The following is a 24,894-nucleotide window of genomic DNA, read 5'->3' as shown; positions in this document are numbered from 1 at the left end:
TCACTGATGAATATGGATGCAAAGATTCTCAACAAGATCCTAGCAAACAGGATCCAGCAGCGCATTAAAAAGATTATCCACCATGACCAGGTGGGATTCATCCCTGGGTTGCAAGGTTGGTTCAACATTCGCAAATCAATCAGTGTGATAGAACACATCAATAAGAGAAGAGAGAAGAACCACATGGTCCTCTCAATGGATGCAGAAAAAGCATTTGACAAAATCCAGCATCCGTTCCTGATGAAAACGCTTCAAAGTATAGGGATAGAGGGAACATTCCTGAACTTCATAAAATCTATCTATGAAAGACCCACAGCAAATATCATCCTCAATGGGAAAAAGCTTGCAGCCTTCCCGTTGAGATCAGGAACACGACAAGGATGCCCACTCTCACCACTCTTGTTCAACATAGTATTAGAAGGTCTAGCAACGGCAATCAGACAACAAAGAGAAATCAAAGGTATCCAAATTGGCAAAGAAGAAGTCAAACTCTCTCTTCGCAGATGACATGATTCTTTATATGGAAAACCCCAAAGACTCCACCCCCAAACTACTAGAACTCATACAGCAATTCAGTAACGTGGCAGGATACAAAGTCAATGTGCAGAAATCAGTGGCTTTCTTATACACTAACAATGAAAATACAGAAAGGGAAATTAGAGAATCGATTCCATTTACTATCACACCAAGAACCATAAGATACCTGGGCATAAACCTAACCAAAGAAGTAAGGGACCTGTACTCGAGGAACTACAGAACACTCATGAAAGAAATTGAAGAAGACACAAAAAGATGGAAGACTGTTCCATGCTCTTGGATTGGAAGAATAAACATTGTTAAAATGTCTATACTGCCTAGAGCAATCTATACTTTTAATGCCATTCCGATCCAAATTCCACCAATATTTTTCAAAGAGCTGGAGCAAATAATCCTAAAATTTGTATGGAGTTAGAAGAGACCCCGAATTTCTAAGGAAATGTTGAAAAACAAAAACAAAACTGGCAGCATCACGTTACCCGATTTCAAGCTTTACTACAAAGCTGTGATCACCAAGACAGCGTGGTACTGGCATAAAAACAGACACATAGACCAGTGGAACAGAGTGAAGAGTCCAGATACAGAACCTCAACTCTATGGTCAAATAATCTTCGACAAAACAGGAAAAAATATTCAATGGAAAAAAGACAGTCTCTTCCATAAATGGTGCTGGGAAAACTGGACAGCGATATGTAGAAGAATGAAACTCGACCATTCTCTTACACCGTACACAAAGATAAACTCGAAATGGATAAAAGACCTCAACGTGAGACAGGAATCTATCAGAATCCTAGAGGAGAACATAGGCAGTAACCTCTTCGATATCAGCCACAGCAACTTCTTTCAAGATATGTGTCCAAAGGCCAAGGAAACAAAAGCAAAAATGAACTTTTGGGACTTCATCAAGATCAAAAGCTTCTGCTCAGCAAAGGAAACAGTCAACAAAACAAAGAGGCAACCCACGGAATGGGAGAAGATATTTGCAAATGACAGTACAGACAAAAGGTTGATATCCAGGATCTATAAAGAACTTCTCAAACTCAACACACACAAAACAGATAATCATATCAAAAAATGGGCAGAAGATATGAACAGACACTTCTCCAACGAACACATACAGATGGCTATCAGACACATGAAAAAATGTTCATCATCACTAGCCATCAGGGAGATTCAAATTAAAACCACATTGAGATACCACCTGACACCAGTTAGAATGGCCAAAATTAGCAAGACAGGAAACAACGTGTGTTGGAGAGGATGTGGAGAAAGGGGAACCCTCTTACACTGTTGGTGGGAATGCAAGTTAGTGCAGCCACTTTGGAGAACAGTGTGGAGATTCCTGAAGAAATTAAGAATAGAGCTTCCCTATGACCCTGCAATTGCACTGCTGGGTATTTACCCCAAAGATACAGATGTAGTGAAAAGAAGGGCCATTTGTACCCCAATGTTTATTGCAGCAATGGCTACGGTCGCCAAACTGTGGAAAGAACCAAGATGCCCTTCAACGGATGAATGGATAAGGAAAATGTGGTCCATATGCACGATGGAGTATTATGCCTCCATCAGAAAGGACGAATACCCAACTTTTGTAGCAACATGGACGGGACTGGAAGAAATTATGCTGAGCGAAATAAGTCAAGCAGAGAGAGTCAAGTATCATATGGTCTCACTTATTTGTGGAGCATAACAAATAACATGGAGGACATGGGGAGATGGAGAGGAGAGGGAGTTGAGGGAAACTGGAAGGGGAGATGAACCATGAGAGACTATGGACTCTGAAAAACAACCAGAGGGTTATGAAGGGGCGGCGGGGGGGGGTGGGGTGGGGTGGGAGGTTGAGGAACCAGGTGGTGGGTAATAGGGAGGGCAGGTACTGCATGGAGCACTGGGTGTGATGCCAAAACAATGAACACTGTTATGCTGTAAATAAAAAAATAAAAATAAATTAATAAAAAAATAAAAAAAATTAAATAATATTAATAATTAAATTCATTTGCATTAGTCATATTTCAAGCATTCTGGAGCCATATGTAGCTAGTTGATAATGAATTATACAGCATGTGTACAGACCTTTTTCTTCTGTTTCTGTTCTCTCTCTTCTGCGTAATTTTTATTTCACTTCTAGAAGTTTCTTCTTATTTCTGGTCCATGTCTTAGAAGAGAGCCCTGATGAGGCAGTTTTGAGAATTCAGAGGAGCTAAGCTGTTCTAGCCTTTTAGTCTTACTTACTTGGACCCCTTGCATTTACCCATTATTGGAGAATGGGGAAGCCCTGCCAGTTTAAGCTGCTGTTCTAAGATTGGCCAACTGTGCTTTCCAGTAAGAACTCGTTGGCTATTTTGGGGTTTTCCTGTTCTCCTGGCCATTAATGTTGCTCTGTTGCTGCCTGCTTCCTCTTGCATAGATGCTAATACCATGCAGGTCTTGTGCCTTTTGGTGGTTTACTCTACCTGCTTGTATTTTGGGGTTTGAGGGACTGCCTTCTGAATTTTATTATAAATATTGTCCATGGGTTTTTGGTTTTACTATTTAGTTGTATTGTTTCGATATGAGGATTCAGATAAGTTGAAAAAGAGCTGCTGTTGCTTTTGTTTTCCTCTGACAAATAATTCTGATAATTACTTTTAAAAAACCCCAGCACATGTAGTTCTTTTTTGTATTAAGTGCAAATTAGAAGGATATTGGTAGGTATTTTGGGCAATTGAGAAAGGGAGGTCAAAGAATTAGGAGTGCTAATTCTTTTGTTTAAATAAATACTTTTTTTCCTTCTGTGTCTCCAGTTTGATAAGAGTTCAACAGAGATGGAAGAATTTTTAATGATGAAGCAACAGCTCCAAGAGAAGGAGGAACTCATTAGCACTCTGAAAACCCAGCTCAGTCAGACGCAGGCAGAGCAAGCGGCTCAGGTAGGTTGGAAGGTACCTCATGAGTATTAGAATAAAGAATCATGAAAGTCTGATGGTAACAAGCCAATTCAGACAGTCATTTTTTAAAACCTCAGTATATAAAAGTATAATAGCTAAAATGTTGTAGTAGAAATTAGAAGTGTATAGTAGTAGAAGAAATTAGAAGTATCATTTACCTTGATGAATTTGCCATAGCCTGTTTTATGGCTGTTTCTTAGTTATACAAGCCTGAAAGTTGGTTTTAATAGCACACAGAAATTCAGTCTCTTAGGAATGGACTCAAATTGTTTGAAAGAGACTGGTAGATAAACCAAAAGAAATACAAATGATTATGTCCATTCTTTCCCTGTAGTAAAACTTTAATAGGAAGTTAAATTATAATCAGAAGGTTACTTAGTGGGCATATAATGAGAAAGTAGTATAGGTTATGTGATTTGGTGTTATATGGCACTAATATGTAATATTCCTCATATTTATTTCTGATACCAGGATCAGACAGTTTGAACTGGCATTCTCAACTCCTTCTGTCTGTTTTTCTAAATTTCCATTTTGACCACCCACCTCTGCATTCTTCCTTTGAGAACGTTTTTGACTTGTGAAACTTTCTTTCACAAAAAAAAGTATCTTTCACAAAAGAAGTATCTTTGCATGATAGTTAGTCTTTTCCATTGAATGTTTTTCATTTTTTGGTAACTTAAGGTATTAATGATGTTTTCTGTCCATGGATGGCCTGCTGCTGTGCATACAGTTAAATAATGTATCTTGAAATCCTTGCTTTTATCTATTAGCTTTTATTGTATCCTTTTTATGTGCAAGGGCTATATACAATGTATGATAGAGAAATGCAAAATGTGATTTTTATGAGTGGCTTAAAACATGGAAAGCCAAGAATATAAATATATTAACAGGTCCATCATAATGCAAGCCATTCAGAGTAAGTGAATAGTAAGCATCAACACAAATGTAAAGTATTTTAAGAGGTCAAAGAGGTTACCATGAGTGTGACAACCAAGGAAGGTACATGGAAAACTTAGGATTTAGGCAAAACTATGATGGATAGATAAAATCTCAAAAAGATGGTTGAACGTATTCCATTTGTGGGAAATGGTCTGAGCAAAAATCACAGAGAGAAAAACGAATATGGTACATTTATAGGAAAGGATGTGTAGATGCATTTGGCTAGTGAAGGACACCAGTGCCTGTACATTTGCAACACAGGATTCCAAATTCATAGTAATGTCAGAATTCAGAGAATCAAAAAAATTATGAAGATTTTTTCCTACCTAGAAGGAGAGCCGTTCAAGAAGTCACAAATTGAGAAATTAGCAATGGTTGAAATGCCCATACAAAATGGGCAAGTTAAGATTAGGTCAGAATGCTCAATTACAGATCTTAAGGAAGTAAATAAGCAGGCATTCATCTGCAGACATCCACATCCTCAAAACAAAACAAAGCTAAAACACTGGTACTAAATAGCTTATAGTCAACTTACTTCCATTTTATTCTGTTAAGAGCCAGTTACAAGTGAGGATGATCTAGAAACTAGCAAGTAATGACAGCTGAAAATAGCTGTCTGGGGAGGTGGTGTGGATTTGGAAATACATGAAGTTCTTTGGTAGAAGCAGTTCTTTGAAGACTAGCTAACATTCTTGATGAATATGGATGCAGAAATTCTCAGTAAAATACTACCAAAACGAATCCAACAATAAATTAAGAAAAGTCATTCACCACGATCAGATGGGATTTATTCCAGTTGTAGAGAATTTTGAATAAAAGATCTTTTAGTTTGAAGTTTGTCTTACAGGGCATGACAGTTTCACTGAATGTATGTGCTATTAACGTGCCTAGGACTTCACAGAAATCCAATTTCACTTTGTAGTTTTAATATTCTAATCTCTGTAGTACTTTTGAAAAATATACCTCTTGTATATTTAAGTTTCTAATAACCATGCAAATGTAATTTTTAATCAGAATTTGTATTTGGGCTGATTTCTGAGTTTCATAGTAGGATTTCTCTTACATTGGAAAGTTACTGTCAAGCATACCTATCTCTCTTCCAGCATTCTCATCCTTAACATTAAAAATTTAATTAAAATCTATTGCCTATCAGTTCTTAGTGTTCATCTTGGAAGAATAGGGTGTGAGTTTTGTTTGTGCAATATTTGGGGAGTGTAACGTGTATAGTTTCTTTGGTGTGTGTCTTTAGTTGAGTTCCATGCAGCAGGTGGTCCGAGAGAAAGATGCCCGCTTTGAAACACAAGTTCGTCTTCATGAAGATGAGCTTCTTCAGTTAGTAACCCAGGCAGATGTGGAAACAGAGATGCAACAGGTGTGTTGCTAAAACTTAGTAGAATGACTGTCATTTGGTTAACATTTAAAATGATCACAGCCCCTTTTCTACCCTTACATACTGCTCTCCACTTGGTCTTAGTGTGCTCCTTAATTGGCTTCTTTTGGGTGGTCTTGTCATCTGTTGCATATTAATATTTATTTTTTTCTTGTCCTTACCTTGCCTTTTATGCCTCTAACCAGGTTGTTGGTACTCAAAAGCTGGCTTTAATTGGCGAATGTATGTGGTAGTCAGAAATCAGTTTTTCTTCAGTTTGCCAATTGTAGCTTCATTAAGCACCTGATCCAAAGCTTCAAATCAATGAAGCTAGTTTTAAACTTCCAAAAAATTAAATGAAAAGGAGTGATTTTGAAACATAAAGTCTTTTATTAAATTGATTATTCTTAAAAAAATAATTGAGTATATTTTGGAAATTGGCTTCATTGTTTTTATCATCTACTGACTCCAAGGTATTTATTTTTATGTGTGTGTAGTGTAGTGTGGTAACCAAAAATGCTCTAGTGGTATTTCATGGTTGATCCATTTCATTGTTTTTGAATGAAAACTTCTTCCATATTCTAAGTAATCCTTCAGAATATACTTTTTGAATTGGAATATTAATGTATACATGTATTATTGATTTATTTATCCAACAAATGTTTATCGAGTGCATGTCCTGTGCATGAAAGCTAGAAGAGAAGGTTCTTGCCTGCATAGAATGTTTTCATTGGTGAGTGAGATATACATGCACTTATGTTACTGAGATGTAGGACATTGACTCTATAGTTTTAAAAGTGGTTGTATCATTTTCTCGAATAGTTAAAAAGACTCCCTAATTCAGGGGCTTACTTGTGTCTCAGTTTAGCTGTTGTCACTGTACTGGAGAAGTTATTTTTGGAGATTCTTTTTTTGGGGGGCTGGATGGGGAGCATGGCATGCTGGTGTCCCACTCTTTAATCTGCCATCCTCAACATTCAGAACTCTTAAATACACAAATCTACATGATCTTTTGAAAGGTAAACAGATAACGGTGTTCACTGGTTTAGCACACTGTATCTAAAACATTTCCTTCTCAGAAATTAAAGGTGCTGCAGAGGAAGCTTGAAGAGCATGAAGAAGCCTTATTGGGCCGTGCTCAGGTCGTGGGCTTGCTGCAACAGGAGCTGACTACTGCTGAACAGAAAAACCAGGTACTGCCTTGTGATCTTTACTGCCTGCCTTGGGAGTGAAGTATTCATTTTCAGCTTGTTTTTATTAGTTATTTTGGGGGGTTGGGAAGGGGCAGAGGGGAAGAGAGAGAGTGAATCTTTTTTTTTTTCAGTGTTACAAAATTAATTGTTTATGCACTACACCCAGTGCTCCATGCAATACGTGCCCTCCTTAATACCCATCACCAGGCTCACCCATCCCCCCCACCCCACCACCCTCCAAAACCCTCAGTTTGTTTCTTAGAGTCCACAGTCTCTCATTGTTTGTCTCCCCCTCGTACTTCCCCCAACTCACTTCTCTCCATCTCCCAGTGTCCTCCATGTTATTCCTTATACTCCACAAGTAAGTGAAACCATATGATATTTGACTCTCCCTGCTTGACTTATTTCACTCAGCTTAATCTCTTCCAGTCTCGTCCATGTTGATATAAAAGTTGGGTGTTCATCCTTTCTGATGGAGGCATAATACTCCACTGTATGTATGGACCGTATCTTCTTTATCCATTCGTCCATTGAAGGGCATCTTGGTTCTTTCCATGGTTTGGCAACTGTGGACATTGCTGCTATGAACATTGGGGTACAGATGGCCATTCTTTTCACTACATCTGTATCTTTGGGGTAAACACCCAGTAGTGCAATTGCAGGGTCATAGGGAAGCTCTATTTTTCATTTTTTTAAAAGATTTTATTTCTTTGACAGACAAAGTGACTGCACCAACTTGCATTCCCACCAGCAGTGTAAGAGGGTTCCCCTTTCTCTACATCCTCTCCCAAAACTTGATGTTTACTGTCTTGTTAATTTTGACCATTCTTACTGGTGTCAGGTGGTATCTCAATGTGGTTTTGATTTGAATCTCCCTGATGACTAGTGTGGACATTGCTGCTAAGAACACTGGGGTCCATATGGCCCTTCTTTTCACTACATCTGAATCTTTGGGGTAAATACCCAGTAGTGCAATTGCCAGGGTCATAGGGTAGTTCTATTTTTAATTTCTTAAGGAATCTCCACACTGTTTTCCAAAGTGGCTGCACCAACTTGCATTCCCACCAACAGTGTAAGAGGGTTCCCCTTTCTCCACATCCTCTCCAATACTTGTTGTTTACCGTCTTGTTAATTTTGGCTATTCTAACTGGTGTCAGGTGGTATCTCAATGTGGTTTTGATTTGAATCTCCGTGATGGCTAATGATGAACATTTTTTCATGTGCGTGTTACCCTTTGTGTGTTTTCTTTGGAGAAGTGTCTGTTCATGTCTTCTGCCCATTTTTTGACATGGTTATCTGTTTTGTGTGTGCTGAGTTTGAGGAGTTCTTCATAGATCTTTTATATCAGCCATTTGTCTGTAGTGTTATTTGTGATCGTCTTCTCCCATTCCGTGGGTTGCCTCTTTGTTTTGTTGACTGTTTCCTTTGCTGTGCAGAAGCTTTTGATTTTGATGAAGTCGCACAAGTTCATTTTCTCTTTTGTTTTCTTTGCCTTTGGAGACATATCTTGTAAGAAATTGGTGTGGCCAATGTCAAAGAGGTTACTGCCTATGTTCTGCTCTAAGATTTTGATAGATTCCTGCCTCACATTGAGGTCTTTTATCCATTTCGATTGATCTTTGTGTATGGTGTAAGAGAATGGTTGAGTTTCATTCTTCTATACATAGCTGTCCAATTTTCCCAGTACCGTTTATTGAAGAGACTGTCGTTTTTCCACTGTATATTTTTTCTTGCTTTGTCGAAGATTATTTCACCATAGAGTTGAGGGTCCATATCTGGGCTCTCTACTCTGTTCCACTGGTCTATGTGTCTGTTTTTGTGCCAGTACCATGCTGTCTTGGTGATCACAGCTTTGCAGTAAAGCTTGAAATCAGGCAGTGTGATGCCCCCAGTTTTGTTTTTCTTTTTCAACATTTCCTTAGCAACTCGGAGTATCTTCTGGTACCATATAAATTTTAGAATTGTTTGTTCTAGCTCTTTGAAAAATGCCAGTGGAATTTTGATCAGAATGGCATTGAAAGTATAGATTGCTTTAGGCAGTATAGACATTTTAACAATGTTTATTCTTCCGATCCATGAGCATGGAATGCTCTTCCATCTTTTTTGTCTTTTTCAATTTCTTTCAAGAGTGTTCTGTAGTTCCTCGAGTACAGATCCTTTACCTCTTTGGTTAAGTTTATTCCCAGGTATGTTATGGTTCTTGGTGCTATAGTAAACAGGATCGATTCTCTAATTCCCCTTTCTATATTTTCATTGTTAGTGTATAAGATAACAACTGATTTCTGGACATTGATTTTGTCTTCTTGTTTGCCTTCTTGTTTGCCAATTTGAATACCTTTTATTTCTTTTTGTTGTGTGATTGCTGTTGCTAGGACTTCTAGTACAATGTTGAACAACAGTGGCGAGAGTGGACATCCTTGTCGTGTTACTGATCTCAACGGGAAGGCTGTCAGCTTTTCCCCATTGAGAATGATATTTGCTGTGGGTTTTTCATAGATAGATTTAATGAAGTTGAGGAATGTTTCCTCTATCCCTATACTTTGAAGCGTTTTAATCAGTAACAAATGCTGTGTCTTGTCAAATGCTTTTTCTGCATCAATTGAGAGGACCATGTGGTTCTTCTCTCTTCTCTTATTGATTTATTCTATCACATTGATTGATTTGTGAATGTTGAACCACCCTTATATCCCATGGCTGAATCCCACCTGGTCATGGTGGACAATCTTTTTAATGTACTGTTGAATTCTGTTAGCCAGGATCTTGTTGAGAATCTTGGCATCCATATTTATCAGGGATATTGGCCTGAAATTCTCCTTTTTGGTGGGGTCTTTGCCTGGTTTTGGGATCAGGGTAATGCTGACTTCATAAAAACGAGTCTGGAAGTTTTCCTTCTGTTTCTATTTTTTGAAACACCTTCAGAAGTATAGGCATTATTTCTTCTTTGAATGATTGGTTGAATTCTCCAGGGAATCCATCAGTTCCTGGGCTCTTGTTTTTTGGCAGGTTTTTGATCACTGCTTCAATCTAGTTACTAGATATTGGTCTATTCAGGTTGTCAATTTCTTTCTGATTCAGTTTTGGAAGTTTATAGTTTTCCAGGAATGCACCCATTTCGTCTAGGTTGCTTAACTTACTGGTTTATAACCGTTGATGAGAATTTCTGATGATTGTTTCTATTTCCTTGGTGTTGGTTGTGATCTCTCCCTTTTCACTCATAATTTTATTACTTTGGTTCCTCTCTCTTTTCTTTTGGATTAGTTTAGCCAATGGTTTATCGACCTTAATGATCTTTCAAAAAACCAGCTTCTAGTTTCATTGATGTGTTCTACTGTATCTCTAGTTTCTATCTCATTGATCTCTGCTCTAATCTTGATTAGTTTCCTTCTTGTGTGTGGTGTTGGCTTAATTTGTTATTGGGTTCTCCAGTTCTTTAAGGTGTAAAGAAAGCTGATGTCTTCTGGATTTTTCAGTTTTTTGAGGGAGGCTTTGATGGCTATGTATTTCCCCCTTAGGACCGCCTTTGCCATATCCCATAGGTTTTGGACCGAAGTGTCTTCATTCTCATTGGTTTCCATGAATTGTTTTAAGTTCTTTGATTTCCTGGTTGATCCAAACCATCTTAAGCAGGGTGGTCTTTAGCTTCCAAGTGTTTGAATTCCTTTTAAACCTCCTTGTGGTTAAGTTCCAGTTTCAAAGCATTGTGGTCTGAGAATATACAGGGAATAATCTCGATCTTTTGATATCGGTTGAGCCCTGATTTGTGACCTAGCATGTGGTCTATTCTGGAGAAAGTTCCATGTGCACTTGAGAAGAATGAGTATTCTGTTGTTTTAGAGTGGAATGTTCTGTATATATCTATGAAGCCCATCTGGTCCAGTGTGTCATTCAGTGCTTTTGTTTCTTTATTGATTTTCTGCTCGGGTGATCTGTCTGTTAGTGAGAGTGGTGTGTTAAGATCCCCTACTATTAATGTATTCATATCAATATGACTCTTTATTTTGATTAACAGTTGTCTTATGTAGTTGGCTGCTCCTGTATTGGGGACATAAATATTTATAATTATAGATCTTCTTGGTGGATAGATCCTTTAAGAATGATGTAGTGTCCTTCTTTATCTCTGACTATAGTTTTTAGTTTAAAATCTAATTTATCTGATATGAGAATCACTACCCCAGCTTTCTTTTGAGGCCCATTGGTATGAAAGATGCTTCTCCATCCCTTCACTTTCAGTCTGGATGTATCCTTAGGTTTCAGATGTGTCTCTTGTAGACAACATACGGATGGGTCCTGTTTTATCCAGTCTGCAACCCTGTGCTGTTTTATGGGAGCATTTAGGCCGTTCATGTTGAGAGTGATGATTGAAAGATATGTTTTTATTGACATCATGTTGCCTGTGAAGTCCTTATTTCTGTAGATTGTCTCTGTAAATTTCTGTTCTATGACACCCTTGGGTTCTTTCTTCTTTTATAGAGCCCGCGTTACTATTTCTTGTAGTGCCGGCTTGGTGGTCACATACTCTTTTAAACCCTGCTGGTCTTGGAAGCTCTTTCTCTCTCCATCCATTTTGAATGTCAGCCTTGCTGAATAAAGTATGCTTGGCTGCATGTTCTTCTAATTAAGTGCCCTGAGTCTTGCCAGCCTTTTCTGGCTTGCCAGGTTTCTGTGGACAGATCTGATGTTATTCTAATGGGCCTTCCTCTGTATGTAAGGAATCTCTTCCCCCATTTGCTCTCAAAAGCTCTTGTGTAAAATTATGATTTGTCAGTCTTACAATCAAGTGCCTCAAGGTCTTCCTAGATTCATTGATCTTTGGGGGTGTTCTTTCTACCCCTAGGACACAAACACTGGTTCCATTCCCCAGATTGGAAAAATTTTCATGGAGAATTTGTTAAACTATATCTTCTAGTTTTCTTTCTTTCTCCTCCCCCTCAGGGATACCAATAATTTTGATGTTGGAACGTTTCATGGCATCATTTATTTTCCTAATTCTGTTTTCCTGGCTTCTAAGTTGTTTGTTCCAGACCTCCTCCTGATCCTTTTTCTCTATCAGTTTGTCCTCTAGATCATTAATTCTATCTTCTGCCTCAGTTACCCTAGCTGTTAGAGTATTTAGATTACATTGGATCTCATTGATAGCATTTTTTTAAAAATTAGTAGTGTTTTATTCTTTTTCCTGGGTGTTGGATACACTGATGTTTGTTATACTGTTTTTTAAAATTAAAAAAAATTTTTTTATTAACATATAATGTATTATTAGCCCCAGGGGTACAGGTCTGTGAATCGCCAGGTTTATACACTTCACAGCACTCAACACAGCACATACCTTCCCTAATGTCCATAACCCAGCCACCCTCTCCCCTACGCCCCAAATCCTCCACATTGCATCTCCACATCCTCATATCAGGGAGATCAGATGATAATTGTCTTTCTCTGATTCACTTACTTCATTCAGCATAATACCCTCTAGTTGCATCCACGTCTTCACAAATGGCAAGACGTCATTTCTTTTGATGGCTCCATAGTATTCCATTGTATGTATTTACCACATCTTCTTTATCCATTCATCTGTCGATGCACATCTAGGTTCTTTCCATAGTTTGGCTATTGTGGACATTGCTGCTATAAACATTCAGGTGTACGTGCCTCTTCGGATCACTAAATTTGTATCTTTAGGGTAAATACCCAGTAGTGCAGTTGCTGGGTCATAGGGTAGCTCTATTTTCAACTTTTTGAGGAAACTCCATACAGTTTTCCAGAGTGGTTGCACCTGCTTTCATTCTCACCAACAATGTGGGAGGGTTCCCCTTTCTCTGCATCCTCACCAGCATCTGTCATTGCCTGACTTGTTAATTTTAGCCATTCTGACTGGTGTGAGGTGATATTTCATTGTGGTTTTGATTTGTATTTCCCTGATGCCGAGTGATGTGGAGTACTTTTTCATGTGTCTGTTGGCCATCTGGATGTCTTCTTTGCAGAAATGACTGTTCATGTCCTCTGCCCATTTCTTGATTGGATTGTTTGTTCTTTGGGTGTTGAGTTTGATAAGTTCTTTATAGATTTTGGATACTAGCCCTTTATCTGATAAGACTTTTGCAAATATCTTCTCCCATTCTTTTGATTGTCTTTTGGTTTTGTTAACTGTTTCCTTTGCTGTGCAAAAGCATTTGATCTTGATGAGGTCCCAATAGTTCATTTTGCCCTTGCTTCCCTTGCCTTCGGCGATGTTCCTAGGAAGAATTTGCTGTGGCTGAGGTCCAAGAGGTTGCTGCCTGTGTTTTCCTCAAGGATTTGGATGGATTCCTTTCTCACATTAAGGTCTTTCATCCATTTTGAGTCTATTTTCATGTGTGGTATAAGGAAATGGTCCAGTTTCATTTTTCTGCATGTGGCTGTCCAATTTTCCCAACACTATTTGTTGAAGAGACTGTCTTTTTTTCTTTGACATTCTTTCCTGCTTTGTCGAAGATTAGTTGACCATAGAGTTGAGGGTCTATTTCTGGGCTCTCTGTTCTGTTCCATTGATCTATGTGTATGTTTTTGTGCCAGTACCATACTGATTTGATGATAACAGCTTTGTAATAGAGCTTGAAGTCTGGAATTGTGATGCCACCAACTTTGGCTTTCTTTTTCATTATTCTTCTGGCTATTGGAGGTCTTTTCTGGTTCCACATAAATGTTAGGATTATTTGTTCCATTTCTTTGAAAAAAATGGATGGTATTATGATAGGGATTGCATTAAACGTGTAGATTGCTTTAGGTAGCATAGAAAGTTTCACAATATTTGTTCTTCCAATCCATCAACATGTAACATTTTTTCATTTTTTTGTGTCTTCCTCAATTTCTTTCATGGGTACTTTATTTTTCCATGTTTTTGTGTCTTCCTCAATTTCTTTCATGAGTACTTTATAGTTTTCTGAGTACAGATTCTTTGCCTCTTTGGTTAGGTTTATTCCTAGGTATCTTATGATTTTGGGTGCAATTATAAATGGAATTGACCCTTATTTCTCTTTCTTCTGTCTTGTTATTTATGTATAGAAATGCAACTGATTTCTGTGCATTGATTTTATATCCTGACACTTTACTGAATTCCTGTACAAGTTCTCGCAGTTTTGGAGTGGAGTCTTTTGGGTTTTCCACGTATAGTGGAATCTGCAGAGTGAGTTTGACTTCTTCTTTGCGGATTCAGATGCTTTAATTTCTTTTTGTTGTCTGATTGCTGAGGCTAGAGCTTCTAGTACTGTGTTGAATAGCAGTGGTGATAATGGACATCCCTGCCATGTTCCTGACCTTAGCCAGAAGCTCTCAGTTTTTTTCCATTGAGAATGATATTCACGGTGGGTCTTTCATAGATGGCTTTGATGATATTGAGGTATGTGCCCTCTATCCCTACACTTTGAAGAGTTTTCGATCAGGAAGGGGTGCTGTACTTTGTCAAATGCTTTTTCAGCATCTATTGAGAGTGTCATATGGTTCTTGTTCTTTCTTTTATTAATGTATTGTATCACATTGATTGATTTGCGGATGTTGAACCAACCTTGCAGCCCCGGAATAAATCCCACTTGGTCGTGGTGAATAATCCTTTTAGCATACTGTTGAATCCTATTGGCTAGTATTTTGGTGAGAATTTTCGCATCTGTGTTCATCAAAGATATTGTTCTGTAATTCTCTTTTTTGATGGGATCCTTGTTTGGTTTTGGGATCAAGGTAATGCTGGCCTTAAAATCAGTTTGGAAGTTTTCCTTCCATTTCTATTTTTTTTGGAACAGTTTCAAGAGAATAGGTATGTATTCTTCTTTAAATGTTTGGTAGACTTCCTCTGGGAAGCCGTCTGGCCCTGGGCTCTTGTTTGTTTGGAGATTTTTGATGACTGCTTCAATCTCCTTTGTGGTTATGGGTCTGTTCAGGTTTTCTATTTCTTCCTGGTTCAATTGTGATAGTTTATATGTCTCTAGGAATGCATCCATTTCTTCCAGATTGTCAAATTTCCTGGCGTATAGTTCCTTATAATATATTCTTATAATTGTTTGTATTTCTTTGGTGTTGGTTGTGATCTCTCCTCTTTCATTCATCATTTTATTTATTTGGGTCCTTTCTCTTTTCTTTTTGATAAGTCTGGCCAGGGTTTATCTATCTTATTAATTCTTTCAAAGAACCAACTCCTAGTTTTGTTGATTTGATTTGTTCTCTTGGGTTTGTTTTTTTGTTTGTTTGTTTTGTTTTTTGTTTTTTGTTTCCATTTCATTGATTTCTGCTCTGATCCTTATTATTTCTCTTTTTTCTTGTGGATTTATGCTTTCTTTGTTGTTCTTTCTCCAGCTCCTTTAGGGGTAGGGTTAGGTTGTGTATTTGAGACCTTTCTTGTTTTTTTAGAAAGGCTTGTATCACTATATATTTACCTCTCAGGACTGCCTTTGCTGTGTCCCACAGATTTTGAACAATTGTGTTTTCATTATCAGTTGTTTCCATGAATTTTTTCAATTCTTCTCTAGTTTCCTGGTTGACCCATTCATGCTTTAGAAGGATACTCTTTAGTTCCATTTATTTGAGTTCTTTCCAACTTTCCTCTTGAGTTCTAGCTTCAGAGCATTGTGGTCTGATAATATGCAGGGAATCATCCCAGTCTTTTGATACCAGTTGAGACCTGATTTATGACCCAGGATGTGATCTATTCTGGAGAATGTTCCCATGTGCACTAGAGAAGAATGAGTATTCTGTTGCATTGGGATGGAATGTTCTAAATATATCTGTGATGTCCATCTGGTCCAGTGTGTCATTTAAGGCCTTTATTTCCTTGTTGATCTTTTGCTTGGATGATCTGTCCATTTCAGTGAGGGGAGTGTTAAAGTCCGCTGCTATTATTGTATTATTGTCGATATGTTTCTTTGATTTTGTTATTAATTGATTTATATAGTTCCCTGCTCCCACGTTAGGGGTATAGATATTTAAAATTGTTAGATCTTCTTATTGGGCAGACCCTTTGAGTAGGATATAGTGTCCTTCCTCATCTCTTATTATAGTCTTGGGCTTAAAATCTAATTGATCTGATATAAGGATTTCCACCCCAGCTTTCTTCTGATGTCCATTAGCATGATAAATTGTTTTCCACCCCCTCACTTTAAATCTGGAGGTGTCTTTTGGTCTGAAGTAAGTTTCTTGTAGAAAGCATATTGATGGTTTTTTGTTTTTTTTTTCATCCATTCTGATTCCGTATGTCTTTTTTTTTTTTTTAAAGATTTTATTTATTTATTTGACAGACAGAGATCACAAGTAGGCAGAGAGGCAGGCAGAGAGAGAGAGAGAAGGAAGCAGGTTGTCCGTGGAGCAGAGAGCCCGATGCGGGGCTCGATCCCAGAACCCTGGGATCATGACCTGAACCGAAGGCAGAGGCTTTAACCCACTGAGCCACCCAGGCGCCCCCCGTATGTCTTTTGATTGTGGTGTTTGGCCTATTTACATTCAGGGTAACTATTGACAGATATGAATTTAGTGCCATTGTATTGCCTGTAAGGTGACTGTTACTGTCTATTGTTTCTATTCCTTTCTGGTCTACTACTTTTAGGCTCTCTCTTTGCTTAGAGGATCTTTTCAATATTTCCTGTAGAACTGGTTTGGTGTTTACAAATTCTTCTGTTTTTGTTTGTCCTGGAGGCTTTTTATCTCTCCTTCTATGTTCAGTGATAGCCTAGCTGGATATAGTATTCTTGGCTGTGTGTTTTTCTTGTTTAGTGCTATGAATATATCATGCCAGTTCTTTCTGGCTGCTGTGTCTCTGTGGATAAGTCTGCTGCCAATCTAATATTTTTACTGTTGTATGTTACGACTTCCTGTCCTGGGCTCTTTTCAGGATTTTCTCTTTGTCCCTAAGACTTGTAAATTTTACTATTAGATGACAGGTTGTGGACCTATTCTTATTGATTTGGAGGGGGTTCTCTGTGCCTCCTGGATTTTGATGCTTGTTCCCTTTGCCATATTACAGAAATTCTCTACAATAATTCTCTCCAATATACCTTCTGCTCCCCCTCTCTCTTTCTTCTTCTTCTGGGATCCCAATTTTTCTTGTGATTTCTTTTTTTTTTAAATTTATTTATATATATTTTTCAGCAAAACAGTATTCATAGTTTTTGCACAACACCCAGTGCTCCATGCAATACGTGCCCTCCCTACTACCCACCACCTGGTTTCCCCAACCTGCCACCCCCGCCCCTTCAAAACCCTCAGGTTGTTTTTCAGAGTCCATAGACTCTTATGGTTTGCCTCCCCTTCCAATTTCCCTCAACTTCCTTCTCCTCTCCACCTCCCAATGTCCTCATGTCATTTGTTATGCTCCACAAATAAGTGAAACCATACTTGACTCTCTCTGCTTGACTTATTTCACTCAGCATAATCACTTCCAGTCCCGTCCATGTTGCTACAAAAGTTGGGCATTCATCCTTTCTTTCTTTCTTTTTTTTTTAATAAACATTAATGTATTTTTATGGGATCCCAATTTTTCTAATGCTGTTTCGTCTTATGGTATCACTTATCTCTTGAATTCTCCCCTTGTGGTCCAGTAGTTGTTTGTCTCTCTTTTGTGCAGCTTCTTTACTCTCTGTCATTTGGTCTTCTATATCACTAATTCTCTCTTATGCTTCATTTATCCTAGCAATAAGAGCCTCCATTTTTGTTTGCACCTCATTAATAGCTTTTTTGATATTGGCTTGGTTTGATTTTAGTTCTTTTATTTCTCCAGAAAGGGCTTTTCTTTCTCCAGACAGTATTTTTCTAATATCTTCCATGCCCTTTTCGAGCCCAGCCAGCCGCTTGAGTGTCGTCCTTCTGAACTCTAGATCTGACATGTTACCAACATCCGTACTGATTAGGTCCCTAGCCTTTGGTACTGCCTCTTGTTTTTTTTTTTTGTTTTTTTTTTAAATTTTTTAAATTTTTAAAAAAGATATTTATTTATTTGATAGACAGAGATCACAAATAGGCAGAGAGGCAGACAGAGAAAGAGAGGAAGGGAAGCAGGCTCCCCACTGAGCAGAGATCCCAATGCGGGGCTCGATCCCAGGACCCTGGGATCTTGACCTGAGCCGAAGTCAGAGGCTTTAACCCACTGAGCCTCCCAGGTGCCCCCTTCTTGTTCTTATTTTTGTGGTGAGTTTTTCTGCCTTGTCATTTTAGCCAGGTAAGAATATATGAAGGAGCGAATAAAATACTAAAAGGGTGGCAAAGACCCCGGGAAAATATGCTTTAACTAAATCAGAAGAGACCCCAAATTGTGGGGGGAAGAAAGGGGGTAAAAAGAAGTTCAGGAAAAAAAAAAAAAAAAAATATATATATATATATATATATATATATTAGACTGGTGAATAGAACAGGGTCACCCATTTAATTTTGGGAGTGTTTTGGTCTCTTAGAAGAAACTTCCTCCCAAAATTTTAAAGAATGAAAAACATATATAAGGGTAAAGACAATGAAGGGATGGAAAATGGCTATAAAGATGAAAATTTTTTTTTAAAAATTTCTAAAAAGAAGATAAGTTGATTGGGAGAATAAAGAAAAAGAAAGTGTAGAGAATTTGCTCAGGCTGGAGACTAGAACAGAGCTGTGTGCTAGATTGAGGGTATATTTTGATCTATTAGAAGAAGTTGTATCCCAGATCTTTTTAGAAGAAAAAACCCTATGTGTATACAAAAAATAATGTTAGATAAAATGAAGGATAAAATATGACTATAATAATGAAGGTTCAGAAAGGTTTTCTTTTTAATGAATGGTATTATTAGGTTAAACTAGTTAAAAAACGTTAAAAGAAGAAAGGGTAAAAGTTAAAAAAATTTTTAGCAGAAGAAAAAAATTAAAAAAAATTAATTGACTTTGCAAGACTAAAGAATCATGGGGAGAAAGCCATGAATTCCATGCTTTGCTTTTTCCTCCTCTGGATTCTGCTGTTCTCCTTGGTAAGTGAACTTGGTCTTGGCTGGATTTCTTGCTGATCTTCTGGGGGAGGGGCCTGTTGTAATGAATCTCAAGTGTCTTTGCCCAAGGCGGAATTGCACCACCCTTGCCAGAGGCCAGGCTAAGTAATCTGCTTGGGTTCCCTTTCGGGAGCTTTTTTTTTTCTTTTCAGCATAACAGTGTTCATTGTTTTGGCATCACACCCAGTGCTCCATGCAGTACGTGCCCTCCCCATTACCCACCACCTGGTCCCTCAACCTCCCAACCCCCCCACCCCCCCGCAGCCCCTTCATAACCCTCTGGTTGTTTTTCAGAGTCCATAGTCTCTCATGGTTCATCTCCCCTTCCAGTTTCCCTCAACTCCCTCTCCTCTCCATCTCCCCATGTCCTCCATGTTATTTGTTATGCTCCACAAATAAGTGAGACCATATGATACTTGACTCTCTCTGCTTGACTTATTTCGCTCATCATAATTTCTTCCAGTCCCGTCCATGTTGCTACAAAAGTTGGGTATTCATCCTTTCTGATGGAGGCATAATACTCCATCGTGTATATGGACCACATCTTCCTTATCCATTCGCCCGTTGAAAGGCATCTTGGTTCTTTCCACAGTTTGGTGACTGTGGCCATTGCTGCTTTAAACATTGGGGTACAGATGGCCCTTCTTTTCACTGCATCTGTGTCTTGTTCCCTGAATGCTTTCTATAGAGCTCTGGTGTACAGGAATTAAAATGGCAGCCTCCCAATCTCTGGCCTGGAGGAGCCGAGAGCTCGGGGACCAGTCCTCAGTGTGCCCTCAGAGAAAAGCACTCAATCACTCCCATCTCCCTGGCCTCTTGCTGTGTTCCCAGCTCACCCAGCTTGTGACCAAGCATCTCTGTCTCTGGCACACAGCCCCGCCTGGAGTCTCGAAACCCCTCAGATCCCTGCACTTTGCAAGGGGGTCTCCCTGGATCTTGTGGGGGTCCCTGCTCACAGAACAGTGGCCTGTGCCACAGACCACAGTTTAAGGTAACCATGAGTTGAGAGTTCACTCCTTGGCTCTGTCTCTGTAGCCGACTTCCCAGCTCTAATACCTGTGAGCTCTGCAACACTCAGACACTCCCATTCCTTCTGTGTTCCCGCGGGACCTGAGGCCACACTGTCCCCGCATGGGCTTCACCCCGGCTTAGCCTCTGGAGCGATGTCCCTCAGTGGAGCACACTTTTAAAAGTTTTGATTTTGTGCTCCATTGCTCTGCCACTTGCTGGGAGCCGGCCCCTCCCCCCACGGTCTATCTTCCTGTCGCTTTGGATTCACTTCTCCGCCGATCCTACCTTTCAGAAAGTGGTCGATTTTCTGTTTCTAGAATTGCTGCTCTTCTCTTCCATCTCCTTTTGCATTTGTAGGTGTTCAGAGTGGTTTGATAACTATCTAGCTGATCTCCTGCTTCCGGATGTCGTCTTAGCCTGCTACTTCTCCACCATCTTGACTCCTCCTCCTCATTGATATCATTTTTAACTTTTTCTCCAGGTAGCTTTCACTTCTGCCCTTAGCAATTCCGTGTTGTCACTAACAGTTTTCTCCAACCTAGCCATTGCCTTGATAATTGTTACCCTAAGTTCCCATTCTAACATACTGTTTATGTCCATATCCAGTAGTTCTGATGGAGACGGCACAGTCTCTGAATTTTTCCTCTGTTTGGTGTTCCTTCTCCTAGTCATTTTGGTGAGATGTAGTTGAGGGGATGTGTAGCTGAATATATCAGCCGTGATCCAGGCAAGGTGCACCCTGGAACGCTTCTGAGCAATCGGAAGTCATCACCAAAAAGAAAGAGAGAGAGAAAGAGAGAGACAGGAAAAAAAAAAGAGAGAAGGCCCAGTCAGAATGGGCCCCAAAGATAAGATTTATAAGGTATACAAACAAAAAAAGACAAATGAAAAGATCGACAAAAGTAAATGACAAGAAAAAAAAAAAAAAGAACCCAGACAAAATGAACTCCAAGGATCAGATTTATATACTACCAAAACAAAAACAAATACACAGAAACACTGACAGAAAACAAAGATGGGAGGGTGGTTATAAATCCTCAGTGTGGGCAAGGAAGGTTATTTTGATTCCTTCTGAGTGTATCTTGATATCTTTGTTAAAGGACTCAACTTTCCAGAGATGAAGGGAGAGTAAAACTGGTTTATATATACGAGTAGTATTGATTAGGGAAAGAGGATTACATTGAAGCTTTTATCTATATGTATATTAAAAAAAATAGAACAAAAAGAAAACAGATATATATATGAAAAAAGTTCTAGTTAAAAGGTTATTATAGTATATGTTATACTAAACCTCTATTGTAATGGTAAGTAGGTTAAAAAAAAGAGACAAGAATAGTGAGAACGAATTAAAAATTAAAGTTGTTTCTGTGAAATATGCAGGTTTTTGGCACAATACTGGGAGCTTAATATATTGTTTCCCCCCATATTGGCATTTTACAGTTTTATGGGGACCCTGTGGTGGTTGTCCTCTTGTTCTTTGGGCTGGCTTTCTGGGGGAGGGGACTGCTGCATTGTTTTTTAGTCAGTCTTGCTTGGGTTGAGTCCTTCTGCCCCCTATCAAGGGGCTGGGCTCTGTGGAAACCAGTTTTTCAGGCTTTTGTTCTCTGGAGGATTTTTTTTTTTTTTTTTTTTTTTTTTGGTGGCTTTTTGCGGGCTTTTCGAAGGTTTGTTGGAAAGCAAACTGCACCCAGACCTCCGTCTCAGAGAGAAGCCTCAGTCTGCTTCCCTCTGGGTGGTCCAGAACACACGGACTCCTCCTCTGCAAACTCCACTGAGCCATGCAGCCTATCACAGGCAGAGCACATCCCCAAACACTGTCTCAGGGGTTGCCTGAAGCACCCACTTGTCTCTGCACCCCCATGCCCTTAAAACCGTTAGCGATATTGTTCCAGGGATCCCACTTCTGGTGGCTGCCTTCACTGGGACTACTGTCTGGGGTTCAGACCTCAGGCTGCCACCGCAAGAGATCAGGAGATCCCACTGAGTTCCTTCAGGCCCTGGCTGGGAGAGTCCAGACCATTGTCCGGTCCTAGAGACCGCTGGCTAGCGCCTGCATGGAGCTTTCTTGAGCACTGGCAGGGAGTGGGCCAGAGCCCGGTTGCACAGTGCACAAAAATTCTAGGGAGCACAGGCTGGCGCTGTCACCAGGCTCTCTCCTGTGGGAGCAGGAGTGTGCTCAGCTGAACCATGGTGCAAGCCTTGCAACCCTGGCGGCTCCGCTGCACTCTCTCTGGCGTGGATGGTTGCTGGCGGTGGCTGTTCTGGGACCGTGGGCTTAGACCTGTGCCTGTGACTGCCCGATTCCACCAGTTGCCCCTTAAGATCTTTTACTCTTTTTGAGTGCTTTTAACCATACTCTAAGTTAATGCTGGTCCTCAATCACAGGACACTTTTATATTGGGGTATTACTTTCGAATGCGTTGCTTATGGTGGCTCCCTCCCCTTCTGTTTATCCTCCGATATCAGTCCAGTCGTTCTACTCTGCTTTACCTCTCCACTGGTGTCTTCTGCCCCGTAGAGATCCAGAAATGTATAATCCTACATCTCAGGCTGCTTTTGTGGGTGTTCAGAGTGTTCTGGTAAATAATTAGCTTATTTTAGGGGACTGGTTGAAGTGGGGTCTCCTACTTCTCCATCATCTTGCCCCCCTCCAGAGATAGAGAGAATCTTAAGTAGTCTCCACACCCAGGGCAGAGTTTGACATGGGGCTTGATCATGAACTGAGCCAAAACCAAGAGTCTGATTGAGCCACCCAGGTGCCTCCCACCCCCCATTTCCACTGTACTTTCCAGGCAGCATGTATAAAATCACATCTTCTGAGAATTGATGCCATTTATTCATCCTTTCAACAAATATCCCCTGCTTAAGTGGTGGTGATACAATGATGAGCAAAACAGATATCATTCCTTCCTGACAAAGCTTGTATTTCACATCTTTCACTGTGGCTGTGTTTCTTTGTGCTTTTAGGTCAAGGTTCCTAGTTTCTCTAGAATGTCATACTGTCCTCCTCTAGTGAGTTTTCCTTCCTGTCATTTTGCTCCTTTGCTCTCTTGAATGGTTCTTGTGCTTTGTGTACTATCCGTTGTTTGTTTTTGTTGATTCTCTGTTGGCATGAAGTAATTCACCATGCAATATTCCCCAAATCTAAAGTGATCAGACGCTGATACTCTAAAATCTTCAGTTCAGGTATCCCATCCCAGGTTGTATCCCATCTTGTCATTCCCTTTCTCAGTCCGTCTTGACCTTCATTCTCATTAAAGTCCCTTGATCCTTTCACTTTGTTCCTTTGGTATGTTAGTTCTTTCTTGGCCTCTCTCTTTTCCCCATCTGCTGTTGCCTCACGTTTGACCATTTGGACTAGTCTTTTATCAGCCCTTGGATTCCCTGTGTTTTTGTCTTATCACATCCAAGTAGCCAAGTACTAACAAGGAATTGGTGCTACAGCCCCCATTCTCTGTTTGTTCATCTGAGCGCTGCATGCTGCTGGAGAAAGGCAGTCATTCTTGATTTTCAACTCTCCTTGAGGAGGAATTTCTTCCATAGAAGCGCTTTCCTATATCTCCCATCCTAATAAAACCTATATCCTGATCCCAAGACCCTTCTTCTTTTTTTTTTTAATATTTTATTTATTTATTTATTTATTTGACAGACAGAGATCACAAGTAGACAGAGAGGCATGCAGAGAGAGACGGCGGGGGGGGGGTGGCAGACTCCCTGCTGAGCAAAGAGCCTGATGTGGGGCTCGATCCCAGGACTCTGAGATCATGACTTGAGCCGAAGGCAGAGGCTTAACCCACTGAGCGTCCAGGCACCCCTCCCAAGGCCCTTCTTTAGCTGTCATCAGGCAGTTGGGTTCAAATTGTGCCTCTTACTAGATAGTTACTATATAAATAGTTATAGCTATGTGAGTTTTGGCTAACTTCCCTTCTTCTCTGCTCCTGTTAATACCTTATAAGTATCTCTCTCAAGGCCTCTGCGATTTTTGAATTATAATTAGCTGGTTAAATATGACTGTCCCACTGAACTCTGAGTTCCATGAGGGCGAGAACTACATTCATTCATTATTTATTGAGCACCAGGTACTCAGTATGACATGTACTGTGCTAGATGCTGGAGAACAATGATGATAAAACAGACAAAGTCCCTTCCCTTATTGAACTTATTTTGTAATGGGAGAGATAGGAAGTAAGAGATAATGGCACAAATAAGTATGTGTAAATATAAATTGTTAAAAGTATGAAGAAGCAAAAACAGGGTCTTATGCAATTTTAGGTTCAGTCCTGGGTGTCTGGCCCTATGCTTCATGCAGAATAGGCACTTCACTATGCTTATGAAAGAATGAATTTATGGCTCTTGAGGCTTTGCCTTTTTTTCTTAGATTCTCTCTCAGCAATTACAGCAGATGGAAACTGAGCATAATACTTTAAGGAGCACTGTGGAAACAGAAAGACAAGAGTCCAAGATTCTGATGGAAAAGATGCAACTTGAGGTGGCAGAGAGAAAATTATCCTTCCATAACCTCCAGGAAGAAATGCATCATCTTCTGGAACAGCTTGAGCAAGCAGGCCAAGCTCAGGCTGAACTACAGTCTCGGTACAGTGCTTTGGAACAGAAACACAAAGCAGAAATGGAAGAGAAGATCTCTCACATTTTGAGTCTTCAAAAGACTGAGCAGGAACTACACTCTGCCTGTGATGCTCTAAAGGAGGAAAACTCAAAGCTTGTCCAAGATAAGAGTGAACAGGCTATTCATTCAGCCCAGACCATTCAACAACTGGAAGGTCAGTATTTGATTGCCTTTCAAGTCCTCTTGTTTAGCACCTGAGTGGCTCCTATTTACAAATTTCTGGGATCTGTTAATGGCATGATTTGCTCAAGTCAGTTGAATAAGCAGAAGAATTAAGAATTCATCTTTTCTGAACTCATTGTCATTTGTCCTGTCTCTGGCTGAAGGTATAATC

General features: G+C 39.6%; 1 protein-coding gene across 5 annotated transcripts in view; it reads left to right on the top strand.

Annotated features, from left to right (window-relative positions):
• Nucleotides 1-24,894, top strand: part of GOLGB1 (golgin B1) — a 123,792-nt gene that overhangs the window by 43,450 nt on the left and 55,448 nt on the right. For 3 of the 5 annotated variants that reach the window (XM_046001731.1, XM_046001728.1, XM_046001732.1), the window contains 4 exons: nt 3,321-3,446; nt 5,653-5,775; nt 6,852-6,965; nt 24,312-24,714. In XM_046001731.1, coding sequence (XP_045857687.1) covers nt 3,321-3,446; nt 5,653-5,775; nt 6,852-6,965; nt 24,312-24,714 — 766 coding nt within the window. The remainder of the gene's footprint in view (nt 1-3,320; nt 3,447-5,652; nt 5,776-6,851; nt 6,966-24,311; nt 24,715-24,894) is intronic. The other 2 variants (XM_046001729.1, XM_046001730.1) reach the window with 2 other exon arrangements.

The sequence above is a fragment of the Meles meles genome, chromosome 4 (assembly GCF_922984935.1).
Source record: "Meles meles chromosome 4, mMelMel3.1 paternal haplotype, whole genome shotgun sequence".
In the NCBI taxonomy this organism is placed as follows: Eukaryota; Metazoa; Chordata; class Mammalia; order Carnivora; family Mustelidae; genus Meles; species Meles meles.
The sequence above is the reverse complement of the archived record's forward strand: the minus strand, read 5'-3'. Positions and strand labels throughout refer to the sequence as shown.